Below are 22,518 nucleotides of genomic sequence, written 5' to 3'. Positions count from 1 at the left end.
GCGGATGTGAGAATGAAGTCAGTAAGAGTCCTGATGTGTCTCGCCCCTTGGCATCTGCCAGCCAGATGGGCTGGTGGATGAACTGAAGCTCTCGTTCGATACAGCTGAACCCGGCTGAAAGTAAATGAAGCAGAAAGCATTTTCAATCGGTGTCGATCAGTGAGGTGGCATTGCCCACATCCTTATAGGAAATAATGTCCGGGGCCAGCCGCAGCCAACATTTTGGCTGATGAGAAGGCAAAACTGCAACAGCCTCCTCGCTGACCTCCCTGCCTCCTGTTTCTCCCCACTCCGGTCCTTACTTCACTAGGCTGCCTGAATCCTTTTTCTAAAGTTATTTCAACTCATATCTCCCACTCCTCAAGAATTTCCAGTGGTCTCCCATCCATCTCCACATCAAGTCCATAATGACTTAAACCCTCACATAATTAAAATTGAAAACAGAACCAAAAATCAGGACCGCTTCATGCAAATCCAACAGTTTCTGCCCAAACCTGAGGGCATCAGACGATTAAGGCAATATACACTGGCTCACCTTCCCTTTTTGATGTGACTGAAACGGTCTATTTAATTAAGAAACAGTGACATTTTGGGTTTATCATACCTTTCAGCATTGGTTTGGCCCCATAAAGGAACAAAATAATGTCGGGGGGGAAGAAGACTTGGTCTCTGACTTCTAATTCAGACAGGAAGTGATCTCTCTGAAAGTTACCACATCTAAATCCTCCCCTTCCTCTCTGGAGTCAAGTTGGTTTGCATATAACCTTTAATGTTCTCTTCAAACCTCCTTTAGAGCTATAGGCAAATTTAGGATGTATCTTTTGGCCATTCTCATCATGAACTCCTCTGTTCAGCCTGATTGGTTCTGCCAAGAGAAGTTTTCACATTTTGCACGCCATATCCCAAGGAAAAGATAATATTTCCCACTGGAAAATGAGTTCATGCTTAGGTTGTTTCACATACAGATGAGTTTTGTCTTCAGAAGAAAGAGAATCCGATTTAAACAGCTACATGAAGGATGGCATGATTTTTTTTTGAACACCAATGAACAAGTATGAATACAAATTCTCAGAATAAGTCAGAAAGATTTGGGAGGGACTTAAATCATCCTAGGATTTTAAGGTTCCTTTCAGTTTTGGCAGCAGCCCTCAGGAGGGGCAAAATTCCCCTGATAAAAATGGCAGGATCTCCCACACAACTAAATTCGAGAGAGGGTTCGCGATCCAGGAGGTGGGATCTAGGCTGAATAAAAATCCAAGTTTTTTCCCTACTTGAGAGTCTCCCGGATGACTGTTTCTTTTCGGATTCTCTCCTTAGCTTCTTTGAGCTGGGCTGGAGTGGGAGGGCGGGCCCATCGCGAGTGGCGGGATCGCTGTCGGATGGCCAAGATCTGTCAGGGAGAAGGGCATCAGGTCACTCGGCTGGGCCAGGATGATCAGACGGAAAACCAAGCGCTGCCTGCCTTGTTCAATACCAAAAAACCAAACAGCTCAATGCTGAAGGTCTCACCCTATGCATGAGGAATCAATTATGCCTTGGTATTTATTGAGCATTTTCTGTGGGCAGAGCACTGTACTAAGCGTTTGGGGGAGGACAGTACAACAGAGTTGGTAGACGTGTTCCCTGCCCACATTGAATTTACCGTCCAGAAAGGAGACAGACAGGACTATAAATCAATAATTTACAGATATGTACATGAGTTTCTGAGGCTGAGGGTGGAGTGAATACCAAATGCCCGAAGGGTACGGATGAACAGAGAGTCTTTTAGTGCCTGAATTACAAACGACATCAACGATGGGGAATAAAAAATTGCAATCCTGTGGCTAATCTCAGACTTTTTCTGCTAAAGACAAAAGATGAATTGTAGCTATAACCATGGAACAGGACAATTTTACCTGAAGAATGTGTCTAATAGTAGTGCCGGAATTTGGCTTCTTTGGTAGTTGTAAACCAACTCCATTTAGAGAACTTCTACATGCAAACAAACTCACTTTGGAATCAACTGGGAATACTAAAATTTTCTTGGATTTAAATCAACTGAAAGTGCTTAGTCCAGTGCTTTGCACACCGTAAGCGCTCAATAAATGTAATTGAATGAATCAATGAATGAACTGAAAATTTCCCACTTCTTTTCAGTCAAATGATAGGATTATAGTGTACGGACACAAGGGTTTGCTCTGAGATGAGGGATTATGTATTTAAGAGAAGACTGTGACTCAGCATGTTAGGTCGTTTCAGGTGAAAACAATTATCTCTGGGTGTAATTTAGGCCTTCTGGGGGACTTAGAGTCTAAGAATAGTACTAGTACATATTCTTAGTACATAGAGTAAGCATTTAATATGATCCATAATTGTGAAATATTATTTAATCCCAACAGGGTATCATTTAGTAAATTAGGGTCCTGAAAACTAAATAGCTCACATCTTCTCAAATTAATATAATAATAATAATAATAATGTTGGTATTTGTTAAGCACTTACTATGTGCACAGCACTGTTGTAAGCGCTGGGGTAGACACAGGGGAATCAGGTTGTCCCACGTGGGGCTCACAGTCTTCATCCCCATTTTACAGATGAGGTAACCGAGGTACAGAGAAGTGAAGTGACTTGCCCACAGTCACAAAGCTGGCAAGTGGCAGATCCGGGATTCAAACCCATGACCGCTGACTCCAAAGCCCGTGCTCTTTCAACTGAGCCACGCTGCTTCTCTACCTATTAATATCAATATCAACAATCAATTAATATAATATCAAACCTATTAGCTCGGGAAGCAGGCCTGGGAGTCAGAGGTCGTGAGTTCTAATCCCAGCTCCGCCACTCGTCAGCTGTGAGACTGTGGGCAAGTCACTTAACTTTGTGGCTCAGTTACCTCATCTGGAAATGGGGATGAAGAATGTGAGCCCCACGTGGGACAACCTGATGACCTTGTATCTACCACAGTGCTTAGAACAGTGCTTGGCACATAGTAAGGGCTTGCCAAATATTCGATAGCATTTATTGAGCACTTACTATGTGCAGAGCACTGTACTAAGCGCTTGCAATGAACAAGTCGGCAACAGTTAGAGACAGTCCCTGCCGTTTGACGGGCTTACAGTCTAATCGGGGGAGACGGACAGACAAGAACAATGGCAATAAATAGAGTCGACGGGAAGAACATCTAGTAAAAACAATGGCAACTAAATAGAATCAAGGCGATGTACAATTCATTAACAAAATAAATAGGGTAACGAAAATATATACAGTTGAGCAGACGAGTACAGTGCTGTGGGGATGGGAAGGGAGAGGGGGAGGAGCAGAGGGAAATGGGGGGAAAAGAGGGTTAAGCTGTGGAGAGGTGAAGGGGGGGTGGTAGAGGGAGTAGAGGGAGAAGGGGAGCTCAGTCTGGGAAGGCCTCTTGGAGGAGGTAAGTTTTAAGAAGGGTTTTGAAGAGGGGAAGAGAATCAGTTTGGCGGAGGTGAGGAGGGAGGACGTTCCAGGACCGCGGGAGGATGTGGCCCAGGGGTCGACGGCGGGATAGGCGAGACCGAGGGACGGTGAGGAGGTGGGCGGCGGAGGAGCGGAGCGTGCGGTGTGGACGGTAGAAAGAGAGAAGGGAGGAGAGATAGGAAGGGGCAAGGTGATGTAGAGCCTTGAAGCCTAGAGTGAGGAGTTTTTGTTTGGAGTGGAGGTTGATAGGCAACCACTGGAGTTGTTTAAGAAGGGGAGTGACATGCCCAGATCGTTTCTGCAGGAAGATGAGCCGGGCAGCGGAGTGAAGAATAGAGTGGAGCGGGGCGAGAGAGGAGGAAGGGAAATCAGAGAGAAGGCTGACACAGTAGTCTAGCCGGGATATAACGAGAGCCCGTAGCAGTAAGGTAGCCGTTTGGGTGGAGAGGAAAGGGTGGATCTTGGCCATATTGTAAAGGTGAAACCGGCAGGTCTCGGTAACGGATAGGATGTGTGGAGTGAACAAGAGAGACGAGTCAAGGATGACACCCAGATTGCGGGCCTGAGAGACGGGAAGGATGGTTGTGCCATCCACGGTGATAGAGAAGTCTGGGAGAGGACCGGGTTTGGGAGGGAAGATGAGGAGCTCAGTCTTGCTCATGTTGAGTTTTAGGTGGCGGGCCGACATCCAGGTGGAGACGACCTGGAGGCGGGAGGAGATGCGAGCCCGAAGGGAGGGGGAGAGGACACGGGCGGAGATGTAGATCTGCGTGTCATCTGCGTAGAGATGGTAGTCAAAGCCATGAGAGCGAATGAGTTCACCAAGGGAGTGAGTGTAAATGCAGAAAAGAAGAGGGCCAAGAACCGACCCTTGAGGAACTCCAACAGTTAAAGGATGGGAGGGGGAGGAGGCGCCAGCGAAGGAGAGCGAGAATGACCGGCCAGAGAGGTGAGAGGAGAACCGGGAGAGGACAGAGTCCGTGAAGCCAAGGTGAGATAAGGTATGGAGGAGGAGGGGATGGTCGACAGTGTCAAAGGCAGCAGAGAGGTCAAGGAGGATCAGAATGGAGTAGGAGCCATTGGATTTGGCAAGAAGGAGGTCACGGGTGACCTTAGAGAGAGCAGTCTCGGTAGAGTGGAGGGGACGGAAGCCAGATCGGAGGGGGTCCGGGAGAGAGTGGGAGTTAAGGAATTCTAAGCAGCGATTGTAGACAACTCGTTCTAGGATTTTGGAAAGGAAGGGTAGTAGGGAGATAGGGCGATAACTGGAGGGGGAAGTGGGGTCGAGAGCGGGTTTTTTTAGGATGGGGGAGACGTGGGCATGTTTGAAGGCAGAGGGGAAGGAGCCATTGGAGATTGAGTGGTTAAAAATAGAAGTTAAGGAAGGGAGGAGGGCAGGGGCGATGGTTTTAACAAGGTGAGAGGGAATGGGGTCCAAGGCGCAGGTGGAGGGGGTGGCACTTGCGAGGAGGGAGGAGATCTCCTCTGAGGATACTGCAGGGAAGGATGGGAAAGTAGGGGAGACGGTTGGTGGGGGGGAGGGGAGAGGTGGAGGGGTGAATTTGGGGAGCTCAGACCTGATCGTGTTGATTTTCGTGATGAAATAGGTGGCCAGATCATTGGGGGTGAGAGATAGGGGAGGGGGAGGAACAGGGGGCCTAAGGAGAGAGTTAAAGGTCCGGAACAATCGGCGGGGGGGACGGGCATGGGTGTCGATGAGGGAGGAGAAGAAGTTTTGCCTGGCGGAGGAGAGGGCAGAGTTAAGGCAGGAAAGGATAAATTTGAAGTGTGTGAGGCCGGCTTGGTGCTTGGACTTTTGCCAGCAGCGCTCGGCAGCTCGAGCATAGGAGCGTAGGAGGCGGACAGAGGAGGTGATCCAGGGCTGTGGGTTAGTGGAGCGAGAGTGGCAGAGGGAAAGGGGGGCGAGAGAGTGGAGATGAGTAGAGAGGGTGGAGTTGAGAGCGCAGACCTGATCATCGAGAGTGGGAAGAGAGGACAGGGCGGCAAGGTGAGGAGAGATGCTATTGGAAAGACGGATGGGATCGAGAGAGTGGTGGTCTCTGTGGGGCAGTAGCGAAGATTTGCCGGGGGAGGGAGTGTGAGAGATGAGGCAGGTGAGAAGGTTATGGTCAGAGAGAGGGATTTCAGAGTCGGTGAGGGAGGAGATAGTGCAGTGGTAGGAGATGACGAGATCGAGGGTGTGACCGAGTCGGTGAGTGGGTGCGGTACGGTGGAGGAGGTCGACAGAGTCGAGGAGGGATAGCAGGCGGGCGGCAGAGGAGTCGTCGGGTACATCCATATGGATGTTGAAGTCTCCGAGGATCAGAGTGGGCAGAGAGAAGGAGAGAAGGAAGGTGAGAAAGGGGTCTAGGTGGTCGAAGAAGTCGGAGGTGGGACCCGGAGGGAGGTAGATGACAGCGACGAGTATCTGGAGGGGGTGGTAGAGGCCAATGATATGGGCTTCGAAGGAGGGGAAGGAGAGGGAGGTGGGAGGAGGGATAGTGCGGAAGCGGCAACGGGGCGAGAGGAGGAAGCCGACGCCTCCTCCCTTACCGGTGAGTCTGGGGGAGTGGGAGAAGGAGAGGCCTCCGCCGGAGAGAGCGGCGGCGGAGACCGTGTCTTCGGGAGTGAGCCACGTTCCCGAAAGGGCGAGGAGGAGGAGAGAGCGGGAGAGGAAAAGGACATGGACGAAAGGTAGCTTACCTGTAATAGAGCGGGGGTTCCAGAGGCCACACTTGAAAGTAGCTGTGGGTGCAAGGGGAGGAGGGGGGAGAGGGCGGGGGGAGGGGAGGGTTTGGATGGGAAGGAGGTGGCGGGGCCCTGGACGGAGAGAGGGGGATGAGGGGTAGCGGTGGGACAGGAGGACTGGGATGGGGCGTGGGTGGGGAAGAGAGAAGGGGGGAGGGGGTGAGGGGGTGAGGAGGAGGTTTGGTGGGGGGGAGGGTAGGGGGAGGGGGAAGAGGGATAGCGCTGGTAAAGTGGGGTTCTAGGGCGGGGGAAGGGGGGAGGAGGCAGCGGAGAGAGCGGGAAAGAGCTGAGCGAGAGAGGGGAAGGGGAAGGGGAGGATAGGAAGGGGTGGGGGGGGGGGGGGGAGGAGGGACATGGTGAGGCCAGAGAGGCGGGTGGCAGCACTGACAACAATAAACAGTAACAAACGAAATCGGTAATATAGCAACATGATACAGTATGATACAATACAGTAGTGTTAATAAGCGGGCGATGACCAGGGTCGGGGGTAGGCTCGATTAAGGGCCGACCTGATCAAACTCAAAGTCAGGCGGCTGGTGAGGCCAGAGAGGTGGGTGGCAGCACTGACGACAATAAACAACACCAACACGGTACAGTAAGATACAATACAATAGTGTTAATAAGCAGGCGATGACCAGGGTCGGGGGACGACCCGACCCTACCGGATCAGACAAATACCATCATCATCATCATTATTACTATTACCTCATTTGACTCAATATTTAGCTATGTGGGCCTCATGGGGAAGTTCGTGCACCCACATCTATACCCATAAAGGAGGATGGTTTCTGTGAGAGCCATGGCCTCAGAGCTTTAGAACAGGTTGGCAGGTGTCTTTAAGTCTCTAACTGGCAATGACTCAGATGTGGGGAGGGAACTGAAGCTTCATGGCCTAGTGGAATGACCACAGGACTGGTAGTCAGGAGCCAGGTTCTAAACCTTCCTCCACAACGGGTCTACTGTGTGACCCAGGGCAAGATATTAACGTCTCTGGTCCTCAGTTTCCTCATACGTGAAATGGCGGTTAAATAATGTCTCCCTCCCTCTTAGACTGTAAGCCCCAATGTGGACAGGGACTCTCTCTAATCTGATGGGATTGTATCAATCCCAGCACTTAGTACGGAGTTTAGCATATAGTAAGTGCTTGACGAATGCCATTCATGTTATTATAACTATAATAAATAATAATAATAACTAAACCAGTGGGAAACTGGAAAGAACTAGGGAAACAAAAAGAAAAGTGTGCATATGTGGTGAGGGTAGGGAGGGAAGGGGTTGACGATCGGTAGCAGATGACCCAATCTAGGAGGGAAGGAGGGGCAGGTTAGGGTGGTGAGGAGGAAGATGGGAGTGAAAGAGAGGGGAAGGAAAGAAAGCGGAAGCAGCACAGCCTAGTGGAAAGAACCTAAGCCTGGGAGTCAGAGGACCTGGGCTCTCTTTCCGGCTCCACCACCTGTCTGCTCCGTGACTTTGAGCAAGTGCTTAACTTCTCTGAGCCTCAGTCACCTCAACTGTAAAATGGGGATTAAATCCTCCTCCATCCAATTTAGACTGTGACCCCCATGTGGGACAGGGTCTATGTCCAACCATCATCTTGAATCTACACAAGCGCTTAGTATAGTACCCGGCCCATAGTAAGTGCTTAACGAGGACCATTAAAAGAAGAGAGAGAGAGAGGGGAAGGGAGAAAGAGAGAAAGGGAAGGACAGAAGAGAGGAGGTGTGGGAGGGACGGTGTGCAGAGAAAAAGCAGGAAGGGGAGGGGTGTGAAAGCAGGAGGAAGAGCAGAGGTAGGGGCAGGAGGGAAAGCAGAGGTGTTGGGGCGGGAGGAGAACTAATCGGGGGCGGATTTCAGGAGCTGCATCTTTTGCTCCAACAAGCACGTCATTTCCAAATGCCTAGTTCAGACAAAAACTTCCGGGTCTGAGGACGATGAGAGGCAAAAAAAAGCAGTTGGAGTCTGCCCGGCTAAGTCTTGTCTTGTCTTAGTCTGTTGAGCTGTCTCTGACCCAAAGCGACACCATGGACAGATTTTTCCTAGAACGCCCCACCTCCATCTGATATTGTTCTGGTAGTGTATCCATAAAGTTATCTCGGTAAAAACACAGAAGCGGTTTACCATTGCCTCCTTTCACGCAGTCAACTCGAGTCTCCGCCCTCGACTCTCTCCCGTGCCGCTGCCGCCCGGCACAGGGGAGTCTTGACTTGTAGCAGATGGCCTTCCACTCGCTAGCCCCTGCCCTAGCTAGGAATGGAATGAGTATGCCCCTGCTTGACTCTCCCTCCTGTAGTTGAGACTCGTAGAGTCCTGGAAACTCTCCAGGTGCAGCCGTGAGAGGGAACAAATGCCTTACTTTTTCAAATTCAGTCGCAGGATCAAGCTGACAATGGCAAGGAGGAGAAGGAAGGAAATGATCGGCAAGAGGGTCCCATTCATATTCGAGGTCCACTTCTGTAGAACTTCTCTCTCTCCAGACTGCGACCAAAGCTAAAAGAAATATCTGAGCGAAAACATCGAGGTAATTTAGAGAGAACTAACCTCCTGGGCTTGTTGTCTTTCTACACTTGGAAAACTTCCTTCAGATCTTGACTAAAATTCAGGCGAGTTACCCCAAGTGTAATTTGTTCTTTGTCCCAAGCATATAAACAATCAGTCAACAATTAATCAATGGTATTTAGTGAGCACTTGGGAGAGTACAATATAAAAGAGTTCTTAGACACATTCCCTGCCTACAATGAGTTTAATAATAATAATAATAATGTTGGTATTTGTTAAGTGCTATGTGCAGAGCACTGTTCTAAGTGCTGGGGTAGACATAGGGTAATCAGGTTGTCCTCATGAGGCTCACAGTCTTAATCCCCAATTTACAGATGAGGTAACTGAGGCACAGAGAAGTGAAGTGACTTGCCCACAGTCACACAGCTGACAAGAGGCGGAGCTGGGATTCGAACCCATGACCTCTGACTTCCAAGCCCGTGCTCTTTCCACTGAGCCACGTTGCTTCCCAATAATAATGTTGGTACTTGTTAAGCGCTTACTATGTGCAGAGCACTGTTCTAAGCTCTGGGGTAGATACAGGGGAATGAGGTTGTCTCACGTGAGGCTCACAGTCTTCACCTCCATTTTACAGAGGAGGGAGCTGAGGCACAGAGAAGTGAAGTGACTTGCCCACAGTCACAGAGCTGACAAGGGGCAGAGTCAGGATTTGAACCCATGACCTCTGACTCCCAAGCCCGGGCTCTTTCCACTGAGCCCCGCTGCTTCTCTACAGTCTAGAGGGCAAACAGAAGACAAGTGAGAAGAAATACTTCAACCCAAGACAGGTGAACTGTCAAAGTCATCACCCAAAGCAGTTCACTAGAATCCTTTTTCATCTCCAACACAGTGAGGTGTTGGGGTGGAATTTATAGGCGGATGTGGGAAGAGGGGTTTATTTCTGGTAGAACGTAGTAGGTCTCAGAGGAAGAAGAATATGCTGAAAAAACCAGGCAGACAGCAAAGGTGCTCAACTCTAGAATATTCATGCTGATGACACGAATGTTTGAAATTCACTGGGGGCAGGGAATGTGTCTGTTTATTCTTGTACTCTCCCAAGCGCTTAGTACAGTGCTCTGTACACAGTAGACACTCAATAAATACGATTGAATGAATTAGGTAGCCCAATAACATTTTACTTTCTAGTTTTCATTCTTTAAACTTTTTCAATCATATTTATTGAATGTTTACTCTGTGCAGAGCACTGTACTAAGTGTTTGGGAGAATACAACGCAATACAACAGATACATTCCCTGACTACAGTGAGATTACAGTCCAGGTGGAGTTTATTTCCTTAATATATCTTTCCCCCTTCACAGGAAAATTCAAATTCAGATGTTCTCCAGTTTGGGGACATAGATGTGTGAACCACAAGCTCCCATATAGGACTCATAGTCAATCAATCAATCAATGGTATTTATTGAGCACTTACTGTGTGCAGAGCACTGTAGTAGGTGCTTGGGAGAGTACAGTACAATAGAGTTGGTATTCCTGCCCTCAAGGAGCTTACAGTCCTAGTGGTGGAGAAAGACATTGAAACAAATTACCTGAAGGGGAAATGGCAGACTTAAGGATAAAATAATTGAGGTATTTGTTAAGCGCTTTCTAAGTCCAGGCATTGTACTAAGCCCCTGGGTAGAGAAAAGCAAATCGGGTTGGACACAGTCCCTGTCTCACATGGGGCTCACAGATGAGGTGACTGAGGCACGGAGAAGCCAAGTGACTTGCCCAAGGTCATACAGCAGGCAGGGGGCTGGGAGGGACTGGGATTAGAACCTAGGTCCTCTGACTCCCAGACCCTTGCTCATTCCATTAGACCACACTGCTCCTCTTGTCCATAAGTGGTGTGAGCCTGGGGGTGGGGTGTGTATCAAAGTGATCAAGGGATAGAGACCCAAGTGCCCTGATAATAATGTTGGTATTTGCTAAGCGCTTACTATGTGCAGAGCACTGTTCTAAGCGCTGGGGGAGATACAGGGTAATCAGGTCGTTCCACGTGAGGCTCACAGTCTTCATCCCCATTTGACAGATGAGGGAACTGAGGCACCGAGAAGTGAAGTGACTTGCCCACAGTCACACAGCGGTCAAGTGGCAGAGCTGGGATTCGAACCCATGCCCTCTGACTCCCAAGCCCGGGCTCTTTCCACTGAGCCACGCTGGGAAGGGACAATGCTTAGGGGTTGCATAACTTCGGAACACCTTGAAAGCCTTAGAAGTTAGTCATTGCTCAGGGTGTAATATGGAACATGTGATGAATTCTTTTCCAGATAAATGGCCATGTTATATGAGAAAATGTGAGAAACTGTATTTCTACATAGAGCTTCAGAAAAGTCAAAAGACTTCCAGAGTATGAAACTGATTGGCCAAGGAAAAAGAAGATCGGTCAAAGTGTCTTACTCATTAGAAGAGCCAATTTTGCTATTCTAGAAACCTCAGAGATACATAATAATAATAACGATATTTGTTAAGCGCGTACTACGTGCCAAGCACTGTACAAAGTGCTAGGGTGAATTCAAGCAAATCGCATTGGACACAGTTGATGTCATCCCACGTGGGGCTCACGGTCTCATTCCCCATTTTACAGATGAGGTGACCGAAGCACAGAGAAGTGAAGTGACTTGCTCGAGGTCACACAGCAGATAAGTGGCGGAGCCGAGATGAGAACCCAGGCCCGTAACTCTATCCACTACGCTCACGGCACAGGGAGGAGGGGGCCAGAAGCTTGTGGGAATAGAGGAGGTGGTGCTTGAGCTAGGGTGGCTGAGGCAGGCTACTTCCAGGAGAATTTGCAAAAGCAGAGACCCAAACTTGAAACTCTTTGAGAAGAAGTAATTATTTTCTGGGTGCATGTGAAACCCTCATGGGGAAGAAGCCCTTAGAGATGAGGCTTGGGAAACTACGCTAGCAACCTGGGTATCTACCCCAGCCCTTCAGAACATGCTTGGCACATAGTGAGCACTTAAAAGAGACCATCATTATTAAGATCATGCCTTTGCCTCAACATATAACAAAATGTAAGATACTTAGAGTCTTTGTCCTTTCATTTATTCATTTATTGAGCGCTTACTATGTGCAGTTCCAAGCACTGTACTAAGCGCTTGGAATGTACAAAACGGTAACAGATAGAGTCAGTCCCTGCCCTATGACGGGCTTACAGTCTAATCGGGGGAGAAGGACAGACAAGAACAATAGCAATAATGGATACTCCTAAAGAGGCTGTCAGAGTGCAGAAATCGTCTCCCTTCCTGGTTACTTGCTACGTCGGGATTTATTACTTAACTCTCTTGTAGCCACCAAAAGAAGAAGAGACCAACTGAACCCGGGAAATGACTGAATACTCAGCTTGTGATTCCTTATATGTGAATCGAGAGAATGAAAACATATGCGTGCAAATGCAACGGGCCAAAAATTGCCGGGAGGAGTGCCTAAGAGCTTAAGTTTCCCAGAAGCACTGAAATGGCAGTTCAGGGGAAACAGGGTGGAGAAAATAGAGATTAATCAGGGAAGACCTCCTGGAGATGTAATTTTCAAAGGCCCTTGGAGACGGGGAGAACAGGTAACTGTATATATTTTCATTACCCTATTTATTTTGTTAATGAATTGTACATTGCCTTGATTCTATTTAGTTGCCATTGATTTTACGAGATGTTCTTCCCCTTGACTCTATTTATTGCCATTGTTCTCGTCTGTCCGTCTCCCCCGATTAGACTGTAAGCCCATCAAATGGCAGGGACTGTCTCTATCTGTTGCCGACTTGTTCATTCCAAGCGCTTAGTACAGCGCTCTGCACATCGTAAGCGCTCAATAAATACTATTGAATGAATGAATGGTCTCCTAGATGTGAAGTGGGTGGGAGGTCCAGTTATGAGCAAGAGGTCGGCAGCAAGAGAGAGGAGGATGGACACTTCAATGTCCTCTTTTTATGACAGGTTAAGGTAGGCGCAGTTATACTGACTGTGTACTAGACATTCTGCCTCCACAAGCACTTTAAGCTTCTTATGGACAGAAAGCCCCATGTGCCTAGTAATTTTAGAGACTCAGTGAGTACTCGTTGGCTTTACGGAATAGGAACACTAAAACACATTACTTCAGTTTCACCTCCTCACTCTAACACCCAACCACCCACTTATCTTCAAGTGACTAGCCAGTAAGAAGGGAGAGGGATGTAGAAATAAGAGGCGGATGGGACCCAATAACTGAGCCATTCGTTTCAGGGAAACCAGAAATTGGCTAAACTCATTCCCCAACCTTGTATAATGACCACGCTAATCAGTATATCCAACAAGTTAAAGTATATGAAAGTTGATTTTTCTCTCAGAATGAACGAACATGAAAAAGGACTACTCTGTAGAGGGAGGATCAGGAAATAGGACCAGGCTCATCATTACTAAGGACAAGGAACAATAAAAGTGTTACTTACCCCAAAGGGCTGGATAACCAAAATGCAGGTCACAATAGAGAAGAACACCAAGTGGAGCCAAATGATACATTTGGAAGGACCAAACCTGGGGAAAGGGAAAAGAGTTAAACTCATGGTTTCCTACTTCCAAGATAGGGTTTTTTTTCTGGGACTTAACTAACCCCAATAGGATAGATGTAAAAACCCGGGCAAATCCCCGGTGAATCAATAATGGATTCAGGGTTCCTTACGGACCCCAACTCCACCAAGGCAATAACTGTTCTTCTGCTCACTGAGCTTCCATTGCTTGTGGAGAATAATCAATTTCTCTTATCTGGGATCCTGCACAATTTAGCCTATAATTGCCCAGGCAGTTGCCCGTAATTGCCCTTCAGTTCAGCCTCAGAGGGACAAAGAATCATGGAAAATAGAAATGAGACTCAGATATTCTAATGGGAGGAAAGAGGAGAGTTAGCAATCTCTGGCACTGTGAGAATATTAAGATATGCTCCTGCTGGGCTGGTCAAAGAATCCTCACTCAGTAGAAGACAGCATACAGAAGTGCTCCTTCTACATCATCTCTTCTGCAGCACATTTTAGTAATGTGCTTTTCTGTACAGTCAAGGCACCATTTCAAGTTAAAGCCCATCTGATTTCAAATGAAACTGTCAGATTACGTGAAGTCAAAATTTTGCTATTGATGAACTATTCCCATTAGAGGTGCAAAGCCCTTTATTACTCAGAGGAATCACTGAACAACCACACACACAGGCACAGCCTCAAAATCATACGACAACTCGTTTATTGAATATTGAGGCGTGTTGTGACGTTGTTACACTCCGGTCTTCCACGGCAGCTGTTTCCATAACACATTTTTTTTTTGATAGAATGACGTTAAAGAATGTTTGGTAATAGTCTTCTAACGATTTGCATTTTTCTGGATATAATAAAATGTGATATCACTGCATCAGTCAAGGTACGGGGAGCCATATAAAGTAAAGCAAGTTGTCTTCAACATAGAGTTCACCAAGAACATAATCTCCTCATCGTAGGACTGTGTGTCCTTGCTTAAAGATTAAGCAGTAGTTTAGTGGTGTTTATCAATCCAGTATATAGCATGAAAACGAAATTAATATTCCTTTGCCCGAGATTTATAACACGGAAGTACACCGGAAAAATTCTCCGTAACATGGCCACATTCTGGCTGTATCATGGCTATGTCTGTATTTACTATTTTTTAATCTACTTGATGATTCATTTATTCCATTTCTTCCTTTTTCTCCTTTCAATCTTTTCTCTTACTCGGTTACACAATGTATATGTAACAGTGTTTAACCCCCGACTTTCCCATTCGATTATAAATTCCTCCAGGGCAGTGGCCACGTCTTTTGCTCTTGCTGTCTACAGTGTGCTGCTCACTGAGGTGTTCTGTCGTGCCAATGATAATGATGAGCCACAATTCAGCCTGAGCATCTTCCCTCCCTTTTTCATGGTATTTTTAAGTGCCTACTATGTGCCAGGCACTGTGCTAAGCACTAGGGTAGATACAAGTTGCGTGGCTCAGTGGAAAGAGCACGGGCTTTGGAGTCAGGGCTCATGAGTTCGAATCCCAGCTCTGCCACTTGTCGGCTGTGTGACTGTGGGCAAGTCACTTAACTTCTCCGTGCCTCAGTTCCCTCATCTGTAAAATGGGGATTAAGACTGTGAGCCCCACGTGGGACAACCTGATTCCCCTATGTCTACCCCAGCGCTTAGAACAGTGCTCGGCACATAGTAAGCGCTTAACAAATACCAACATTATTATTATTAAGTTAATCTGGTTGGACACAGTCCCTGGCCTAAATGGGGTTCCTCATCTTCATCTTCAGGGAAGCAGCGTGGCTCAGTGGAAAGAGCCTGGGCTTCGGAGTCAGAGGTCATGAGTTCAACTCCCGGCTCTGCCACTTGTCAGCTGTGTGACTGTGGGCAAGTCACTTCACTTCTCTGTGCCTCAGTTACCTCATCTGTAAAATGGGCATTAACTGTGAGCCTCACGTGGGACAACCTGATTACCCTGTATCTACCCCAGCGCTTAGAACAGTGCTCTGCACATAGTAAGTGCTTAACAAATACCAACATTATTATTATTATTCATCCTCATTTAATATATGAGGTAATTGAGGCACAGAGAAGTTGAGTGTCTTGACCAAGGTTACATTCATTCATTCATTCAATAGTATTTATTGAGCGCTTACTATGTGCAGAGCACAGTACTAAGCGCTTGGAATGTACAAATCGGTAACAGACAGAGACAGTCCCTGCCCTTTGACGGGCTTACAGTCTAATCGGGGGAGAGAGACAGACAAGAATAACAGCAATAAATAGAATCACAGACGGAGCTGGGATTAGAACCCAGGTCCTCTGACTTCCAGGCTCGTACCCTTTCCACTAGACCACACTGCTTCTCATCCCTCAATTCCTTCAACCCAAAATGGGGATGACACAAGTTCTCCCACTCTCTTAGATTGTGAACCACATCTAGGACATAGATTACATCTGATCTGATTATCTTTTAAGGGATTAACATAATTACGTTAATAAAATCAATTACCAGGATCACCTCAGGATCACCTTGGGATTTACTCAGTCTTTTACTTCAGTAGCCATTCGATAGTGGCATCCTCCAACCAGGAATTCAGCAATTTCCCCTTCAAACTCCTTCAGAACTCTCAAAAGAATACCATCTGGTCCTAATGATTTATTTACTTCCAATCTACCGATGTGGTCTAAAGCCATCAAAATTTCATTCAGTTCTGCTGACTTGCTTGCTGCAAAAAAGCAATTTGGGTGTCGAAATTCTCTAACGTCTTCTTCGGGAAACATTTAACTAAAAAAAATGTATTGAGTCAGATAAAATTTGAAACTGTCTGGATCGGTGAGCAAGAAGACTCTAGCAATATTCCCACCCCTAACTGTCCTGGAATATAGTTACCTTGCTCTGTTGAAAATGTAACTCTGTGCCATTGGCAACTCATTCTTAACGTTCTTTGCCCCGATCTTAGACTGTGGGGAAAGGGAACTGCCTGTTTTGATTATCTTTTTATCCCAGTGATCAGGAGACAGCTCTTTTAATGGTATTTCTTCAGCACTTAAATAGGGTCAGGAACTATTCTAAGGGTTGGGGTATCTGATACAAGGTAATCAGGTTGGAAACTGCCATGTCCCACATGGGGCTCCCGGTCTTAATCCTCATTTTACAGATGAGGTAACTGAGGCACAGAGAAATTAAGTGACTTGCTAAAGGTCACACAGCAGACGAGTGGCAGAGCCGCGACTAGAACCCAAGCCCTTCTAAGTCCCAGGCCCCTGCTCTATCCACTAGGCCATGTTGCTTTTTCAGTGCTTGTCACACAGCGATGAATAGAATTGCTTTTGCTAATACTCCCATTACTATAAGAGATTTAGGGAATTCTTGCAACACCGTGCTTCCAACCTGGAAACCGTTTCATGATTACGTTCTTTGCTTCGTACCCGAATCCGAGTAGCCCCGTTATCACTACACAGGTCAAGGAAACGAGTCCACAGATGGCCCAGGCCACATAACGCCACAGGGTTGTTGGTTGCTCCATTTGTCTTCTAGGAACAGGTGGTCTGAAGGTGCTCCTGGATTCTAAAGAAAACAGATAAAGAGGTAACACATCCATCTCAATTACAGCTGGAGAAGCAATGGGACCTAGTTGAAAGAGTGTAGGACCGGCTATTTAGAGACCTGGGTTCTAAACCCGGCTCACCATTTGCCTCCTGCGTAACTTTGGGCAACTCACTTAACTTCTAAAAGTCTCAGTTTCCTCAACTGAAATAGAGAGGTCAACTCGCTCTCCGTGTGGGACAAGAACAGTGTCAGATTTGACTGTATTTACCCTCAGCATTTAGCACAGGGTTTGGCAAACAGTAAGGGCTTCGTCAATACCGTAACTATTATCACGCTATGATAGGTAAGTCTGTATTGATACTCTAACCTGATGAGTACAAAGGGTGGTGACCGTGGCCCCGCTTTCGAATAGGCTGGTGGTCACAGTGGCAGGCCTCAAACCCCGAAGAGCTCCTGCCCGAGGTGAGATCGCTTTCTCTCTCCGCTCTCCCAGAGATGGTTCCAGACGGGACTCCCGGAGTTAATGAGTTCAGCACTCCACCCTATAGAATAGCAGTGGCACAAAACACTTTACAAGTTTGACACCCATGGCATATCATAATGTACGCTTATAAACCCACAGAATGAGAACGGGGTGTTTTTCTATGGAGCACAACAAATGACAAAAAAAAATGAGTGACTTGAAAAGGAACCACTGAAATTAGGAAAAACAAAAAGTTTCATTCATCTAACACTATGTAAAGCCTATATAAAGATCTACTTTAATGAGTAGTGTTCAGTGACCAGCAACTCCATATCACACATCAAATGTATTTCACAACCAAAAGATGAAAACGTACTATTTAACCCTATTATAGCAAAAAAAAAAAAAAAGGGGGGAAACATTTAGGAGATTATGATAAATCAAGTCATCAAATCATTATAAAGGTATAAATTAACCCTTTATTCACCACTCAGTCCCATAACATTTATATATACATCTGTAATGTAACATTTCTTTATATTGTCTGTCTGCACCTCTAGACTGTAAGCTCATTGTGTGCAGGGACCATATCTACCGAATCTGTTATACTGTACTCTCTCAAGTGTTTAATACAGAGCTTCGCACATAGTAAACACTCAATCACTGTGACTGATGGCTGAATAACTATGTGATTATCTGTTTACCTCATCTTTCTTGCACAAATCCTGAGACCACCGGTGGGAATTACAACCTGATTAAAAAAAAAACAGAAATGGTTATTTGGATTCCTTGGAGAGCTCATTAAAAAAAAAAGTGGATAGATTTTTCTATGAAAACTTTAATCAGGAGACTTAGGAGTTAGCACCTGTTGAGGATTGTTTTGGGAATAAAATATTCTAATCGGTGTACCACAGATTTCCATATTAACTATTGGAAAATATAATCATATCTACCATTTTTTTCTGTGACAAACCATAAATTTGAGTTGGGTCGTTATTTTCCAAATTTTAACGGTGACGAGTGCCTTTAAAAATTGCTTCTTATTTTGAAGTTCAGATTTACGACTTTGGCTTACTTGCTATAGGCTTAATGATAGGGGTTTCTTTTTGCTAGATGGTAGGCAGACTGGGTGTTTTTTCCATACCCTCAACTGTGTGCATCTGAAATCCCCTTAGAGATTTACGCTGGTCTCCACCCAAGCCGTGGTCACTGATTCTGCGCTGAAGAGAAGGAGAGGAGGTTTAGCTAACCACGAAGGAGCTACTGAAAAGTGAACAAAGCAATCAAAGTTATTTGATTTTTTTTTTTTACCTCACTGAACCTGAAAAGGAAGGACAATAATAAAGCCATGGGAAAGATGATAAGGGTGGAGAGAGTGCCCTTCATCATGGTGAGCGCAGAGATCTCAGTGAGGCCAAGGTCCGGTGAAAGCTACAAACAACAGCAACAAAGCCAGATTTTCAGTGATTGCCATTTTCACATCTCCAAAAGAAAAATACAAGAATGACCGCTCTGAAAATACAAAATACGTGATAAATGCACATCGAAAGTTTTAGTTGGATGTGATTTCACTCACAGGCTTTTCCTTTCCCCCTTAAATGCACATAGGGAGTTATCTGTTTCCTTAGGAAGAAAGCAAATGTCCCCTCCATTTTCCCAGAACACAACCTCCTTTTTGGCCTTCTTTGCTCAGCTTGCAGTTTATAGATAGAGATGACGCAGATAAGAAACCTAATACCCCAAATGCACGGATCCCCATAAATTTCCAGTAAACCCTCAATTCGCCTCATTAGGTCTGTGTTGGAGATTAAGGACTGTGGGTGGCTAGAGCAATGCGGGCATTCTTCGGGAAAGAGGTGATTTGAGCACATTCTTTCGCTGTCCTCTCCAGCCTTTCAGAGTTTATGAGAAAAGCTGTAATTCAGGGCTGATCCCTGAGACCTGGCAAGACACCAGTTGGAAGTACTTTTGCTTGCATAAAAATGGGCATACAATTTTTCTCAGGAAACTATATACCCTCTGAAGTAAAGGAGCTCATTTTATCATCATTATTGCCAATTACCAAATGTGATCACAATCAAGGTCTCCTTGTCTCAGGCCTCAGCAAGTTCTCCGGAAGCTTTCTCAGGATTGTGTTTTGCGTGGGTCAGGGTAATCTCACCTACCTCTTCTGGTTCCAGGTGAGTTAGAAGGGCGTCAAAACACATATATCCAAGCGCCAAGACAAAGCAGACCGTGAGCCTCTGGGTCTGGGTGAAAGAGCTATAAGATGGATGGCTATAAACTGAGAACCAGATGTGGAATTCCTCTAGATATTCTGTGAACTTTGAATATAAAAGCTGGAAGAGAGAAAGATGTACTTCAGACAATGGGCCTGTAAGTTGTAAATGCCTTTCGTGGTGAGTTTCTTCTGCAAAGGCACCAGTAGATCTGTCAGGACTAGAAACACTAGAGCTTTTAGTTTGGTCACAGAGTGACATAATGAGCAGATATAAAAAGAAAAGCAGGCCCATTTGATGATAAATAACTAGAGTCCCCTGAGCATTCTGCATTCCAATGTACTTGCTCACAGATATCTTTCAGTGTTCCTTTATGCCCTGGAAACCAGAATATAAAAAAGATAACAAGGGAAAACGCAAGGATCAAATTCTTAATTGAGAGGAGAATTCACCTTTCATATGCAAATTTCAAATGACAACGTTTACCAAAATTAGCAAAAAAATATTCACGCCAGTGGACCTCATTTCTGAACATATATGTCAATCAATTAGCAAATGTAAGGCAAAAACAATAGTTTTGGTAATGTGGTTACTGTCTAGTATTGGCTATTCTATAATATGGTAGATTTGGAGGATTGCCATTTACTTACCATCACCAGAAAAATGCAGAATGATCAAATCTACTCGGGAACTCAGAGATTAATTACTCCCAACAAAGACAATTTTAAGACTGAAAATCCGGCTGCGTAGGACAGTCGGTTTTACTCTGTTGCTTAGATTCAGAACGGAAAGTCTGTAAATGGGACTCAGGTTTCTCGCAGAGCCTGGCCAATAGAACATAGTGCTCTCTGGCCCTATTCAAATCCATTCCAGGCTGCACAGTGGAAGGTTTGGAATAATATAAATACAGAGGCTGCCAAAGACCCTTCTGGCTCCATCCCTTCCCTAAACAGCAGTCTGAGGTCACCGATGGCCTCCTAATAGCCATGTCAGTGGGCTCTACTCTGTCCTAGTCCTATTTGGCCTCGGCTGCCTTTGAAACTGTGGCCCATTTCTTCCACCTTGAAACATTTTCACACCTTGGTTTGCCGCCATGATGCTCTCTCCTCCTTTTCCTCCACGTCTTCCTCCTCCTTCCCCTCCTCCTCTCTCTCTGACCACTCCCCCAGTCTCATTTGCTGGCTCCATTGCCCTCTCTCATGCCCTAACTGTGAGTGTCCTACGAGGCTTGCTTCTCGGTCAATCCATTTATTGAGGGCTTTATTGGATGCTTATCCCCAACTCTTGCTCTACACTCACTTATATCAGGGAGCTGTTCTGCTCACATGACTTTAACTAGCACTTCTGTAATCAATTGATGGTATTTAATGAGCATACACAGTGTGCCGAGCACTGTACCAATCACGCATGAGAGTACGATACAATAGAGTCGGTAGGCATTATCCCTACCTTCAAGGAGTTTACAGTCCAGTGAGGATATCGATGATTCCCACAAACATCTACCTCTCCCGCCCTGACCCCTCACCTAATCTCCAATCTGGCATTTTCTCTTGCCTTCAGAACATCTTCTGTTATATTATCGTGTTGTATTCTCCCAAGTGCTTGGTACAGTGCCCTGCACACAGCAAGTATTCCATAAATACCACTGACTGACTGGTCTTCACCTACATGCCCATGGCACATCAAACCCAATATGTCTAAAACGGAACTGCTCACCTTCCCTCCTAAACTTCTGCCTCTTGACTTTCCCATCTCCTTCTGTTCACTCCCATTATCTCTGTCCAAGTAGAAACCTGCCACCTCGGTGTCACCCTCAACTCCTCACCGTTTTCGGATTTCACATTCACTCAACTGCCAAATTCTGCTCGTTCATCTCCAAAACCTTTTCTGGATCTTCCCTCTTTTCTCCATGTGGGGCAACCTGATTACCTTGTATCTACCCCAGTCCTTAGAACAGCACTTGGCTCATAGTAAGGGCTTAACAAATACTAAAGTTATTATTATTATTATTATTAAAAAACAGCGAAGGTTTTCATGATCGGTAAAAGCAACATATTGGCAGTAACAACGCAATTTAGAGTGGGTTTTACCTTTCGGAAGACCGATCCACGACGAAGACAAGTAAGTTCCCGTTCCACTCTCCCGTCACCCTTATCGACGGCCAGCCAGCACTCGGCGGGGAAGACCCAATGAGCTCCCGTCATCAGGTCTTTCACCGTCACACGGCTCACGTACCAGCTCGGAGACGGTCCGCTGTTATTGTGCCAAAGGTGGATTTTCCACAGAGGGCCCAGACTCTCTGGAATGCTGATCGCATAAACAAAGGGTCAGAGGATCATTTCTTCTTCCTACTTAGAAAGTGAGCCCTGTTTGGGACAGGGACTATGCTTGATCTAATTATCTTCTATCTTCCCCAATGCATACAGTAAGCCCAACAAGTGCTGTTTTTATCTTTATCATTATTATTGTTATTATTAATGAAGGAGGGGGTTTATTAAGTCTGGAGATGAGATTAGTCACTACCCATTCCATGGAAGAATGTACATGGAAATGTAACTAAAATGTGACCATGCTGACCATGAGACAGTAGACTACTAAGGGCGATTGGGCAAACATATAATAATAATGATGGTATACGTTAAGTGCTTACTATCTGCCAAGCACTATTCTAAGTGCTAGGATAGATACGAGTCCCACGTGGGGCTCACAGTCTTCATCACCATTTACAGATGAGGTAACTGAGGCCCAGAGAAGTGAAGTGACTTGCCCATAGTTCCCCAGCTGACAAGTGGCAGAGCCAGGATTAGAACCCACAGCCTCTGACTCCCAAGCCTGGGGTCTTTCCACTGAGGCACACTGCTTCTCTAAAAGGAGACAAACATCAATTAATCAGTGGTATTTATGGAGAGCTTTCTTTGTACAGAGCACTTGGGAGAGAAGAGTACAATAGAGTTGGTAGATACATTTCCTGCTCTTAAGGCTGCGTCACCTTCCCTGTCCAGAGACAAGGGCAAGAGGAGCTCATGAGGTAAACTCGCTGCGGGGAAGGAACGTGACTGTTTATTGTGTCATTGGTTAGAGAAGCAGCATGGTTTTA

General features: G+C 46.1%; 1 protein-coding gene and 1 non-coding gene across 2 annotated transcripts in view; both read right to left on the bottom strand.

Annotated features, from left to right (window-relative positions):
• Positions 1–22,518, bottom strand: part of PKD1L1 (polycystin 1 like 1, transient receptor potential channel interacting) — a 94,073-nt gene that overhangs the window by 25,413 nt on the left and 46,142 nt on the right. Inside the window, exons 29-38 of the mRNA XM_039911958.1 lie at positions 21,512–21,728; positions 19,368–19,541; positions 18,514–18,633; positions 18,347–18,422; positions 17,907–17,953; positions 17,107–17,281; positions 16,619–16,757; positions 13,130–13,214; positions 8,528–8,674; positions 1,272–1,390 (exon numbers count right to left, since the gene is read on the bottom strand). Coding sequence (XP_039767892.1) covers positions 1,272–1,390; positions 8,528–8,674; positions 13,130–13,214; positions 16,619–16,757; positions 17,107–17,281; positions 17,907–17,953; positions 18,347–18,422; positions 18,514–18,633; positions 19,368–19,541; positions 21,512–21,728 — 1,299 coding nt within the window. The remainder of the gene's footprint in view (positions 1–1,271; positions 1,391–8,527; positions 8,675–13,129; positions 13,215–16,618; positions 16,758–17,106; positions 17,282–17,906; positions 17,954–18,346; positions 18,423–18,513; positions 18,634–19,367; positions 19,542–21,511; positions 21,729–22,518) is intronic.
• Positions 8,377–8,514, bottom strand: LOC114811951. Its single transcript, XR_003759646.1, has one exon. It is a non-coding gene; the product is annotated as a small nucleolar RNA SNORA7 (small nucleolar RNA).

This window comes from Ornithorhynchus anatinus, chromosome 4, assembly GCF_004115215.2.
Source record: "Ornithorhynchus anatinus isolate Pmale09 chromosome 4, mOrnAna1.pri.v4, whole genome shotgun sequence".
NCBI lineage: Eukaryota > Metazoa > Chordata > Mammalia > Monotremata > Ornithorhynchidae > Ornithorhynchus > Ornithorhynchus anatinus.
The sequence above is the reverse complement of the archived record's forward strand: the minus strand, read 5'-3'. Positions and strand labels throughout refer to the sequence as shown.